Source organism: Podospora pseudocomata, chromosome 4 (genome assembly GCF_035222375.1).
Source record: "Podospora pseudocomata strain CBS 415.72m chromosome 4, whole genome shotgun sequence".
Taxonomy (NCBI): domain Eukaryota; kingdom Fungi; phylum Ascomycota; class Sordariomycetes; order Sordariales; family Podosporaceae; genus Podospora; species Podospora pseudocomata.
This window is the reverse complement of record NC_085888.1, coordinates 1909458-1921921: the sequence shown is the minus strand read 5'-3', so window position 1 is coordinate 1921921 and position 12464 is coordinate 1909458. Positions and strand designations below refer to the sequence as shown.

General features: G+C 53.3%; 6 protein-coding genes across 6 annotated transcripts; 2 read left to right on the top strand and 4 right to left on the bottom strand.

Annotated features, from left to right (window-relative positions):
• Positions 1 to 274: 274 nt before the first annotated feature.
• QC762_409040 (uncharacterized protein) lies at positions 275 to 2685 on the bottom strand (the record flags this gene model as incomplete). Its single annotated transcript, XM_062890360.1, has 4 exons — positions 275 to 2057; positions 2131 to 2351; positions 2446 to 2515; positions 2613 to 2685. 4 exons carry the CDS (start codon positions 2683 to 2685, stop codon positions 694 to 696), a joined length of 1728 nt encoding a protein of 575 aa, XP_062743564.1. The 3' UTR covers positions 275 to 693.
• Positions 2686 to 2772: 87 nt separating this feature from the next.
• Positions 2773 to 3440, bottom strand: QC762_0067150 (uncharacterized protein; the record flags this gene model as incomplete). Its single annotated transcript, XM_062883688.1, has 3 exons — positions 2773 to 2868; positions 3043 to 3139; positions 3427 to 3440. 3 exons carry the CDS (start codon positions 3438 to 3440, stop codon positions 2773 to 2775), a joined length of 207 nt encoding a protein of 68 aa, XP_062743563.1.
• A 708-nt stretch (positions 3441 to 4148) lies between these two features.
• Positions 4149 to 8258, bottom strand: SAS3 (Histone acetyltransferase; the record flags this gene model as incomplete). Its single annotated transcript, XM_062890361.1, has 2 exons — positions 6913 to 8258; positions 4149 to 6853 (listed from the first exon to the last, which is right to left on the bottom strand). The coding sequence occupies exons 1-2, from the start codon at positions 7586 to 7588 to the stop codon at positions 4149 to 4151; spliced, it is 3381 nt and encodes a 1126-aa protein (XP_062743562.1). The 5' UTR covers positions 7589 to 8258.
• Positions 8204 to 9377, top strand: QC762_0067130 (uncharacterized protein). The gene is made up of 5 exons (XM_062883687.1): positions 8204 to 8408; positions 8463 to 8527; positions 8601 to 8693; positions 8823 to 8922; positions 8975 to 9377. Exons 2-5 carry the CDS (start codon positions 8480 to 8482, stop codon positions 9262 to 9264), a joined length of 531 nt encoding a protein of 176 aa, XP_062743561.1. The 5' UTR covers positions 8204 to 8408; positions 8463 to 8479; the 3' UTR covers positions 9265 to 9377.
• Positions 9119 to 10330, bottom strand: CTU1 (cytosolic thiouridylase subunit Ctu1; the record flags this gene model as incomplete). The annotated part of the gene is made up of 1 exon (XM_062883686.1): positions 9119 to 10330. The coding sequence occupies one exon, from the start codon at positions 10328 to 10330 to the stop codon at positions 9119 to 9121; it is 1212 nt and encodes a 403-aa protein (XP_062743560.1).
• Positions 10331 to 10543: 213 nt separating this feature from the next.
• rpl8 (60S ribosomal protein L8) lies at positions 10544 to 12061 on the top strand. Its single transcript, XM_062890362.1, has 4 exons — positions 10544 to 10733; positions 10995 to 11066; positions 11121 to 11630; positions 11684 to 12061. The coding sequence occupies exons 1-4, from the start codon at positions 10731 to 10733 to the stop codon at positions 11882 to 11884; spliced, it is 786 nt and encodes a 261-aa protein (XP_062743559.1). The 5' UTR covers positions 10544 to 10730; the 3' UTR covers positions 11885 to 12061.
• The last annotated feature ends 403 nt before the right edge of the window (positions 12062 to 12464 follow it).

The following is a 12464-nucleotide window of genomic DNA, read 5'->3' as shown; positions in this document are numbered from 1 at the left end:
CCAAAATCATATGAGACTTGTCCATGTACAATAAAACAGCCCACCTCAAGACGTGTTACAACCTCTTTCAAGTCTGGGGTCTCTGCTATAAATATATATGGTTGTCACCCTTCACTTTTCAACATATCCATATTCCACCTCTCTCACATATCACATTGCTCTCCCTCTTACTGCCCTTTCAAAGCCAACCAGCCTTGACACAACAGAGCCGTCCAACCAAACTTTCTAACCTGGACTTTTGACCTACCTGCCTATACCTTTACATCACGATAAACTTCACACAAGACACAAAACACCACCATTTGTATCACACAAACACTCAAAATCTGAAGCTCAATGTTCCGAATGATAGAAGAAGAAGAAAAAGAAAAGGACAAAAAAAAAATAGGTTGCCTAAGTAAATCAATCCATCCATCACCACCACCACCACCACCACCACTTCACCACGTCAACATCCACATCAAACATCCACAACTCTCAAACTTCTTTCTTCCAACCCCTACCCTACCCCTTTCCCACTCCTCTTTTCTGTTCCCTCAAACCCACCAAAACCAACCTAACAAATACCGTCCCCATCGAAACTATACTCAACCGCCCCCCACCCCAATTACTCCACCCTCCCCTTGCTTCTCTCTCATCATCCTCACTCTTCAGACTCTTCATTCTTTCCCTTCTACCCCCTCTTCACCCCTCTTAAAACTGAATCAAATCCCCCTGCTGCTGTTGCTGTCCTACACTCCTCTGTGCAAAAGGGTTGTTCGCCCCTCCCCCCACCCCACCAAACGCCCCAGGCCCCGTCTGCTGCTGCTGTCCCCCACCACCATAACTAACCGTCGGCATCCCCGTAAACTGCTGCCTCAAGAACGGATTACTCCCCGTTTGATCAGCCGTCATCCTTCCCAACCCAGCCCCCGCACTGTTAACAAACACCCCCGGAGCCGTATGCTGCGCCGGAATCCTCAGGTTACCCGTGTTACCGAACGTATCCAAACCCTCGCCCGTACTCAATAGCGCGTTCAGTCTCGCCTCGTGCTCCGTCATCTCCCTCTGGGGCTGCTGCTGCTGAGGTGGCTGCAGTTGGAACGAGGGCTGAGACTGGAACTGAGGCTGGGACTGCGATGCTGGCTGCGATGTGAAGGAGCTAAAGGTTGAGAGCGTCTTTTGCTCTGGGAGGCTACCCAGCGAGGAGGTGGCCTTGAATGCGGAGGATGGTCGCTGGGCAAAGGGGTTGTTTGAACCTGTGGGCGTGGGCTTCATGGCCTGAAGACCGGTGCTGTGGTTGCTGGCCCAGGGGTTATTGCTACCTGGCTGGAGAGTGTTCTCTTGAACCTGTGGTGTCAGGAACTGCTGGGATGTTTGCTGCTGCTGGAACGGCTGCTGCTGTTGCTGCTGAAGGTAAGGGTTGTAACCCGTCGGCTGGGGCTGGAAAGCCTGCTGTTGCTGCTGCTGTTGACCGTACGGGTCAAAAGCATTTGGCTGCTGGCCAAACCCGTTCTGGAAGCCATTCTGATAGCCAGTTGGCTGCGGCTGCTGAACCCCGTACCCGGTAAACGCGTTCTGTACATAGCCCGTTGGCTGCATCTGCATCTGGCTCTGATCAATCGGGTTGGCAAAAAAGTCAACCGCGCTCCCCTGCTGATAGCCCTGGTTGAACCCGGTGAACTGAGGCTGAGCCGTTGGCGTCGGTGCGTCATCAAACAGAGCGGCAGCATTGGTCGACTCCAGTTCCCGTCGCCGTCTTTCCTCTTCCTCCTTGCTGAGCTTGATCGCCTTGGCCAGATCGTCATCATCCTCATCCACGTTCCGGCTCTCGCGCTTTCTCCTATCCTCCTCCTCTTGGGCCTTGCTGGCCTCGATCGCCAGCCTGTACTCGGTGTCCTCCTCATCGGTCGGCTGTCGTCGCTCGCGGCGGGGTTGCCGCTCTTCCCTGCTCTGCTGGGGGGCGTATTCCTCGAGACCATTGACACGAGACTTCCAGATCCTCCTATCGGCTCGCTCGGCTCTCAGTCTCTCCTCGTCAGCGATCAGCGCAGACAGCTCCTTTGCGGCAATGCGAACTATCCAAAATCAAAGTCAGTCAGCCAACCCATCCCCGGCAAAAACGACAGAAGCATTTCCAAAGCCACCCACCATTCGCTCCCACATCCTTGCCCTCCTCATCAATGTAGATAAACTCGCGCAGCGTCTTGATGATAAAGATATTCTGCTTGGCCCACGTCACAACCAGCTCGGAGCCCTCGTGCAGGCAATAGTCCATAACCTTGAGCGCCTTGAGCACGTGTCGCCAGTTCTTGCCCTTATCATTGAGCCGCTTGTCGAGCATGTCCATAATCTCGTAAAACTCGGTCGACCTGTCGGGGGTTGTGTCAGCAAAATTGGTGGTTGGAGACACCTTGTGCTAGCACAGCCAGCGGCCGGCACCGGTGAGGTTGCGTATGCACTCACGAATTGTACGTCAACTGAGCGATCTCGCTCATCTGTGTTCCTGTCGGTCCCCATGGGTCATTGCTGGTCGCTGCATTGCCGGAAGATTAGTTAACGGGCCGGGTTCGATTTGCGCGCATGATACGGCGCAGTTTGGGACGACGTTGACGAGGGAAGAGGGAACCCACCTTCGCGCACCTTGACCTGGACGCTGGAATAACCCTTGGTGACATTCTTGACGCTGCGAATGACTTTCGACATGTTGGGCGTCGGTGTGTGAAGAAGAAGACCCGGCGGTAGCGGATGTCGAGAGAGTGGGAGGCCGGTAATGTCGCAGAGGGAAGAAAGCTAGGAAACTGAGAAGTGGTGGTGGTAAGTAGCAGCAAGCAGTGGGTGGTGCGTGTCGCCGGCCGGGGGAGGGATGCTGGGTGGTGCCGACGGGAGCTTGGCAGCCGATTGTGTGAGCAGTAACCTCTAAAAGGACGCGCCACCAACCTTCCAAGTTCAGGGGATAGTAGGTCTTGGTAAGGCGAAGAGCGTCAGTTGGTACGCTGCGATGATAGGAGACAGTAGGGACCTGCGATCGTGTCGGTAGCAACAAGTAATCGTGCAACCCACGTTAAGCTTTTTCGCCTTCTCCTTCAGCCCCTGATTCGCACTGTTTAGGTAGGTTAGGTACCGTATGTTGGGAGTGGCGCGCGCTCGGTGGTTGGAGCTGCGTGTGGTGTGTGAGACTTGATTGATGTATGTGAAGAGGGGGAGAGCTTGTTCAAACTGCTCCAAAAAAAAAAAAAAAAAGAAGAAAAGAAAAAAGAAAAAAAAGACACTGACTATCTGGAAACTCAATTGCAAATTGGCACTGTATCCTCTGCCAACTTCAAACAATCATCAGCGGCACAAGGAAAAGATGAGAAAGGATGAAATTGTATCTCGCGCTTTCCAATTTCAAGATTGGAGAGATGACAACAGAGTGGATATACAGGAGATCTGTCGGCCATTTACCGAGATTCCAGCATAACAAGTTCAACGCCAACCTTTGCGCCTCGGAAAATCTAGACAAGCCCTCAGCGGATCTTCATTAGACTTTAACTTGGATCTTTCTGCCTCCAACAAAACTCTATATGAAGCTGACAGGCAGTTGACAACAACAAAAAAGGCTTCAAGTGCAAGTGGCGGCTGCTGCAGTGTTGAAGCATGCCAAGACATTCCAGAAAGCCTCCAGCCTGCGCTAGACTACTCTGGGCAGCACATCATAGAGGAACCACCTGAAGGTGGACGGCCATGACGTAAATGTTGCTATCTCGAATGCCACACGATCTGTGATCCTGGCATGGCCACGTCGTGGAGGGCAGGTACCCGAGAGACATCTATGTAGTGGGCAGCCATTATTCTTGTTCAAACGCTCTTGTCTAACCTGCTGTTCACAACCTTTCAACTTCCTCAAATATCTTTTAAGAAAAGAACCTCTACCACACAACCCTCGAACAAAAGTGGTTAAAAGTACAATTGTGTAAATAGTTCAAAGCAATACTCACGCACACAGGCCTTCCTTCCACCCCCCCCTCCACCCCCCCCTCCTGAAAAGAAAACGAACCCAAACACCAAATGTATAATAATAATATTCCCTCGCTTCAAACAAAAAAACGCCGTGGTATCAATAACTCCCATCCCTCCCCTGCCCTTACCCTTCCCAGATAATACCAATGCTTAAACACCCCCCCCCATCACTCCTCCCCTTCCCCCGCCCCCCCATCAACAACCACATCACTCATCACCAAATCGATCCCCTCTTTCCCCTTCCCCCCAGGACTCTGCACCTGCACCGTATCCATCACCCCCTCCCCACCCTCCTTCTGCCGCTCCGCAATCCACCCCGGTGGCAACCCCGGCCCACTATCCGCATTCCCATAATCACTCTTCTTCGTCCCCTTGGGCCACCTTCCCGGCCCCCTGCCCGTACCACCCGGCTTCCTCTTAATGTTCGCACTCGAGCTAGCCCTCGGCCTAGCAGCAGCAGGACGTCTCGCACTTCCCCCTGACCGTTTTGGCCTTGGCCTCGCAGCGCTGCTTGCCGTCCTGACAACCGGGGGCCGGGAGACCACAGCTCTAGAACGGTCTGTTCGTCTGGGGTTAAGCGGTGGGACGACTTCGAATCGAGAGGGAGGAATGCCAATGTATTGGGACATCCAATCGCTAGGATCTTGTTTGGGTTCGGGGTCTTGCTCTTGTTGCGGGCCTTCTTCCACATCGGCTTCGGCCTGTTGGGGGTTCTCGTCGTAGTAGCCAGGGAAGTTCTTGTTATCTTCGCTTTGCGGTTCATCCTCCAACTCCCCGTTTGCATCTTCCGCAGGCTTGACCTCGGCAGAACCATTCGACTCCCTCGTCGACGATTCCGTAGACTCAAGAACATGACCTTCAACCGGCGGCGGCTTGACATCTTGTCCCGCCCCACCTTCCGACTGCGTAGTAAACGACCCATTCCCATTGACTAAACCGTCCCCAGCAACAATCGGTTTCTGCCCCTGGTGGTCCTCCTCCTCCTCCCTCGGCGCAATAGCCGTCAACGCCGGCCCCAGCTCAAAATTCGTCGCATTGCTCCTCCCCATCACATACGGCGTCCAAGTCAGCGCCTTCTCGTTCAACTGCACATACCCCTTCCCCTCCCACTTCTCCACATACTCCCTACAAAAGCCCAAATCAACTCTAAACGCATAAAGCCCCGTCACCGGATCCTTAACCAAACACCTCAACCCCTCCAACGCCGAAACAACATCATCCGCCGTCAGCCCTGTATCATCCGATATCTTCTTGATGCTCAACCCCTTCTCCTCCCGCTGCTGCACAAAATACTTGCACATGGTCAACCTCCAATAATTCCTATACGACACCAACCCCATGTCCGAAAGCGGCTTCTCCGGCGACCCCGTCTTTTGCTCAACCCTCGTCAAAAGATACGAAAAGTCAATCAGCAAATTTCCATACCCCTTCCGCTGGTGAATCGGCAGCGTCAGAATGCAAGAAACATTGTTCTGACTGCTCGCCCGCTTCTCCTTTGAAAAGTACCCCACAAAATGATACCCCAAATCATCATACTCGCAGAGGACATAAAACAAAAACGGCTCCACGTCGTAGTAAAGCGTCTTGGATCCCAAAAACAGCTTGGCGAGCAGGCAGAGGTTTTGGCAGTAAACCGGATTCTTGCGTCCATCAACCTCAAAGACTGAAATTGACCCGTGCCGGTAAATCTCATCCCCAGGAGGATGCTTCGCCGGACACTTGAGCTTGTGCCTCGAGGTGACATAGTCCGAGTTCATGTACTTGAGGCAAAACTGACAAATGTAAAGAATCCGGTTCCTGCTGTACTCCTCGGGATACGGCGCCGCGTACCACGTGTCGATCTCCCAGCCTCCAAACTGGATGCACTCGATCTGGCTGGCCGGGCCCGACGCCTTCTTAGACTTTTTGCTCGGCACTTCAGTCTCGGCTTGCACCTGCAGCAGCCTCTGTCTCCATTCTTCTTCGGCCTTTTGCTTTGCCTCGTCGAAACGACGTCGGTCTTCGGGTGCCGGCATCGTTTTGGACGTGTCGGCTTCGGGTTCGGTCAAGATGCCACCATATGGTTTGCCCTTTAGCTCGTCCGTCTCCCTATCGTAGAAAGAGTAAAATGGCTGAGAGTAGCTCGTGCTAGTAAACGGAGTGGCTATTGGGACTTGGACCGCCCCAGCACCGCGAGGCCCGTCATTTCTAGATGGTCGCCTTGCCGATCTTCCCGATCTCCCCGACCTATTAGATCTATTAGGTCGTTTCTTAAGGCCCTTGGGCTTTTCAGATGAGATCCGAGCGAGTTCCACCGCATTCACGCGCATCTTGACGATGATGCTGTTCCGTGTCTTCTTCGTGACAGAAGCAAGACCGGAGCTCTGTAAAATCTTGAGCCGTAAAGATCGGGACACTGGTCTAGATGATCCTTCCCTGCCGGCTGAGGCTTCCTCGTTGCTCGCCTCCTCTGTTGTTGTCCGACGCCTCTTTCGCAGGGCCATAACGTGCTCGTCAGGCTCGATCGATGATGTTTTCCGCTTTCTAAGCACGCGCGATCCGTCCATAGGATCCTCGTCGAGGACGAGTTGGTTGAAGACAGAGTGTGATTCCGGCTTGACAGCGCCCTTTTGTGACGGAAGCAGGTCCCTCGCTAGTTTTGGCGCATGTGCACGCCGGGCAGATGGAGGAGCACTGGTGTCAGTGATGCCATCCATCTCGACATCTTCTTCGTTATGGGCGTCGGATTCTGATTCAGTGTCTGCGCACTTGGGGCACTTCCAGCTCTCAGGACCTGCAGCTGTTGTCAGCACGGTTCTACACAATGTATTCGTAGACCACCTACTCGTTTCGCCATCCAATGCCTTGCTGTCACGGGCACATTGTTGGTGAGCTGTACAACTGGTTGTCAGTAGATGGCAATCAACGACTCATAGCCAGGAGTTCACTAACCGTTGTCCTGACACCTGGTGCAAGCCAAATACACCTCAAACTCTTCTGCCGGATCGTTTTCTTCACTCTGCTTACAGAAGACGCAGTGTCCGTCATCAGTCTCATCCTCATCCTCCTCCGCTTCATCATTATTCGCGGGCTCCCACTCCTCCTCGGCACCAGCATCAGAGTCATTGTCACTGACACTGGCAGAATCCGCAGAGTGGGCACTATCCGACTCATCATCTGTCTCGCCAGGCTTGATCTTGACCGCCCCGACACCCTCATCATCTTCCTCGTCCTCGTCCTCTTCAGCATCCTCATCCCTTGTTGTCCTCCCCTTGCTCCCTCGTCGCGACTGGCGAACTTTGGCAGGAACAACCTCATTATCCTCTTCCTCCTCGGCATCCTCCTCGAAAATCCCATCCTCTTCCTGCTCCGAGTCGCTGTGTTGGGCACTGCTGTGATCGTCGTGTTCCTCCCCGCCGTCGTCAGGCTCCCCATCGGCATCCATATCCATCTCCGCATCCTCGTAATGCTCACCCGCCAGGCTCCCAACGTCAATCTGACTCTGAGAAGCGGCCGCACTGATATCCTCCCCCATGGCCACATCCCCATCTGCGGCGAGTTCAGCCTCACGCTCTGACTGCATGACGCTCAGTTGTAGCTGCTCCTGCATTAGCTGAGCCTCGGCCATTATGATCCCGTCTCTTATTTTTCCCCCTCGGTTGATCTCAAGCTCCTGCTTCCCCTAAACAAGGGATCTCGGTGAAGCCCACACCCGCCAAGTTGTATTCACCACCCGCGGCGCATGCCAGCCAGCCAGGTCACCTCGGTCTTTTGCGTGATGATTCCGATCTTCGGCGGCTATAACACCCGGCGCATCGTTCGGGGGGAACAATCACTACCGACTAGATATCTCGCAGGGAATATATCTCGGTTTTATATGCGCCGCGCCGCGAGGCATGCAAAAACAAAAAACAAAAAAGTTGAGTTCGATTCGTGGGTCAAGGCTTTGGGGTGTTGAACGCGCGGAGGAAGGTGGAATTCGGCAGGGATATGATTATTTTTGGCTTCTATGGAGACGCTCTGGGGTAGAGACGCGTGAAAATGGCAGTTGCTGGCTGTCAATGGTTGTGGATGTGGTTCTGGAGCGAGTCGAAGTTTTGCCTGGGTTGATCGCGAAAGTGTTCAGGTTGCTGGCTACTGGAGTTGGACACCCCCGGTTTGCAGCAATGCAAGGTTGCGTTTGGACTGATTAGTCAGTGAATTTGAGGGTGGGTCTAATGCTTGGCAGCCTTGAAGAGGTGGTCCGAGCTTTCGAGGGAATTGGTTGGGTGCCTGAGGCAAGAAAGTGAAATCATCCACTCAGAGCTTCGCCAATTGGAATTGGGGAGAGCCCCAGTCCAAGTACCGCTATCGCCGTGACGAGAGACCTGGACCTTGGGCTTTGCGCTTCGAGGTTGCGCAGTTACAGACACCACACCATCACCACATAGATTGGACAGAGGCTTCGGGTATGCTCCCTTGTTTTGTATTTCCTGTGACATTATCACTAACTCAATTGACAGGCCGCACAACCGTCACGATGCCCGTTCCCTTCGAGACTCTCATTCCCTATGTCATCATCACTGCCGTAAGAGCTCCTCGAATTCATGCGTCCACCAAACATGAGGAAGGATCATAGATGCTGATGGGCGGGGGGACAGATGTTTGGCGTGACTGGTGCTGGGCTGAGCGGAATCAGACACTACGCCGGTGGCGGAAAGAAGCACAGATGGTCCCTTGATACCTGGGACAGGGTATGTTCGCCTTGTTTAGCTGGATTTTGGTTCTCGAGCTAACATGTTTCTCTTAACAACAGCAAAGTATGAAGCAATATTTCTCTACAAAGAGGTCCCGCTCTTGAACCTATACTAACGATATACGAACGCAGTGATGGACCGCGACAGACGACTTACAGGAGTCTTGCGAGGGCAAACAGACAATGCCATAGCCCCGCCAGGCTTCGAAGTCAATCAGCCTTGGAGAGTACGTGCTTCCTCAACAATCATCTTTCTCGCAAAAAGCTTACAGTTTCTAGGGCGAGAAACGCTTCTCCTAATCAACACGGATGGAGGCGGCGTAAAGAAGGCACTGGTGTCGAAAGAAGAGGGCGCACATATGATAGACCGCGAACGACCTCATTCTCATGATCCTCTTCGACACCATGGTGGTGTACAAAATGTTAAATCTGTATCTGGGGCCGGTTCTTGTTCAGCCCCTCCAGGAGCGTGCATGCTTGACATATCTCCTGGCTTGACATGTACCCGCAGCGCTTGCACTGTCCTAGAACCTGTCGTCCTCCCTTTGATGGAGCACTGGCAGTTCTGATGGGTAGTTCCCTTTGTGTCTCCTTCTCTCCTTGCTTTGGCTTAGGTATTTTCTTTGTGACGTCGACCTCTAGCTCTGCGTACTCTTCGTTCTCCCTGATCTGCTTATCCAAGGCGGCCATTTCACCTCCTGGAGTGCGGCCGTTCGTTGACCCGCAACCACCTATGCCCTCTTCCACAGCAGCGGCCACAGGTGCTTGCGCTTTCTGTCCTTTGCACCCGCAAGATGATGGTGACTCTCCGGGCACCAATCTTGCCATGTCCTCTCCACTTCGTACAATATCCAGGATAGCGCTTGGTCGTACTTTTTCCAGCTGCTTGATGAGACCCCGGGCGCTTCCACGGAAGGCCTCGGGACTGTAGATACACTCGGTACTGAAGTACTCGAGCTTCTTGTGGAAGGCATACAGCACAATCTCCTTCTCGTATGCGTACTTGAGTGGCTTGCTTCTCTTCACCTCAGACCTGTTGTCTCCTGTCACAATACTGGTGCTTCGCGAGAGACGCGACAGGTCCGCGCGCAGCAGGTTCATCATGACCGTCTCGGCCACATCGTCTGCATTGTGCCCGGTGACAACATGCTTGATCCCTAACATCTTTGCGCCCCTGTCGAGAGCCTGCCGTCGAAAGACACCGCAGTAGGTGCAGTTCCCCTTTTTGCCGATGGTCTGGACGACCTCGTCCATGGTCCAGTCGTATAGCTCTTTGTATCCGACTATTGTCAGGGGCATGCCGTATTGGACGGCATTGTTCTTGACTGTTTGGAGGGAGTCATCTCGGTAGCCGGTGATGCCCTCGTCTATGCTCAGTAAGACAAGATCTAGTCCGTATCCATGTCGTTCGTTGAGTGTCTTGAGAACGGAGGCCAAAACTGTCGAATCCTTGCCACCGGAGGCTCCAATGGCAACTTTCTCTCCGGGGTAGAATAATTTGGATGATGTGATGGTGTGGTGGATTTCGTCCTCGAAGACTCTGATGAAGCACTCTCGGCAGAGCTTTGCATGGTTCTTGGGTCGCTTGATGTATGCCCTTTCGATCTTGCAGATGGCACATAGTGATGGCGCCATGCTGGGCTTTGTCTGGTTTCTGTTGAACTGGAAGGGTTCCTAAAGTGTTGTGCTCTAGTATTGAGTGACTAGTCCTTCAAGAACTGAATATGTGAATGGTCGAACTTGGGGTATCAAACTCATACTACCAGTTCTCACTCCAACCTTGAGTCAAAGGCCCGAACTTGATGCCAAGGTCAGTCTACGGGTGGGGTGAGCCTAGATCTTCCACCGGCTGCCCCACACTTGGTTGGCGCACTGGCTCTCAGCAATCTGCCCCACTGAACCCTACTGGTGGCCCGAGCTTTTTTTCATCAATCCACAATCCTCTTTTTCTATTGCAAGCTCCGCCAAAATTTCTTTTCTCCAGACTTCTTCTCATCGACAAGCTCCCGGTACTGAGCCAACGCCCAACGACAAAATGGTAAGCATATTTGCTGGTTGAGATATAGGCATGGCGGTGCCATCTTCGGATGCTCACCTGCTACTGCTATCAATTCTGCGCTCGATTTATCGAGTCGCATGGATATTTCCGCCTGTTGGTCGCAAGACCGCAGGTGATGATATGGCTTGAGCTGGATCGTGGTGTTTGGCTGGGAACGCCTCTCGCCCGTCCGCTCTTTAGAGTTCTAGAAGACCACCAGTCAATGTCGAACATTAGCTGATGTCTTCTTCTCAATGATAGCCTCCCAAGTCTGGAAAGAGAACCGCCCCCGCCCCCTTCCCCCAGGGAAAGGCTGGCAAGAAGGCCCCCAAGGTTAGTCCCGTCTTAATCGATCACAACCTGTTGAACGCGCTGACACGCAGTTAGAACCCTCTCCTTGAGAAGCGTTCTCGCAACTTCGGTATCGGCCAGGACATCCAGCCCAAGCGCAACCTCTCGCGCATGGTCAAGTGGCCCGAGTACATCCGTCTCCAGCGCCAGAAGAAGATCCTCAACCTCCGCCTGAAGGTCCCCCCTGCGATCGCCCAGTTCCAGCAGGTTCTCGACAAGAACACCGCTGCCCAGGCTTTCAAGCTCCTCAACAAGTACCGCCCTGAGACCAAGGTCGAGAAGAAGGAGCGTCTCCTCAAGGAGGCCACCGCCATCAAGGAGGGCAAGAAGAAGGAGGACGTCTCCAAGAAGCCCTACGCCGTCAAGTACGGTCTCAACCACGTCGTCGGCCTCATTGAGAACAAGAAGGCTTCTCTTGTCCTCATCCCCAACGATGTCGACCCTATTGAGCTCGTCATCTTCCTCCCCGCCCTCTGCCGCAAGATGGGTGTCCCCTATGCCATCATCAAGGGCAAGGCCAGACTCGGCACTGTCGTCCACAAGAAGGTATGTTTTTTTTGTTTTTTTTTTCACCAAACTCTTTTCTGACTGCTATTTAGACCGCTGCCGTCCTCGCCCTTACCGAGGTCCGCTCCGAGGACAAGAACGAGTTCTCCAAGCTCGTCTCCGCCATCAAGGAGGGTTACCTCGAGAAGAACGAGGATGCCCGCAAGAAGTGGGGTGGTGGCATCATGGGTTACAAGGCCCAGCAACGTATCGCCAAGCGCGAGAAGGCTCTTGCCAACGCCATCAAGGTTTAAGGAAGCATAAAAGGTCGATTGGGCGTTGTTGCACTTACGAATGGCGTACGGGACTACCAAAAACCAGATCAGGGTGAAATAAACAGCCTTGCTTCCGCCAAGATGCGGATAATGAATTGTTTCTTCGGATGGGACACGAATGGATTGCTTGATACCCCCCTTAATGCGAAAGTCTTCTAAACACTGTTCACTGTGCTGGGTCCTTGGTGGTGAAGGGGGGTGAATGAGCTCCTGGTGCCGCAGATGTGGGGGATCACAGAGTTGGGTACTAGTAACGTCCCGGCTGCGACTGCTCTCGGCGGCAGGATTGGCTCAGTGTTTGGTGTTTCGAAGACTTGGCCGTGATAGCTGTGTATGTTATGCAACACCAGTGAAGGATCGACAGACCCGGGAAGAAGTATTCCATGGAACTGACCCCCGCGGGATGAACTCCGTGTCTCACCGCGTCCGTCATTCTGTTTTTTGCCGTGACATGTCCGGCTGCACGGCAGGTTCAGCCAGCCTTTCTTATTGTGCTTCGGCCAACAGTTAATAGGGATAGAGTTTCAGCGCGTTGTGTCCAATCAGTTGCTGTAGATAT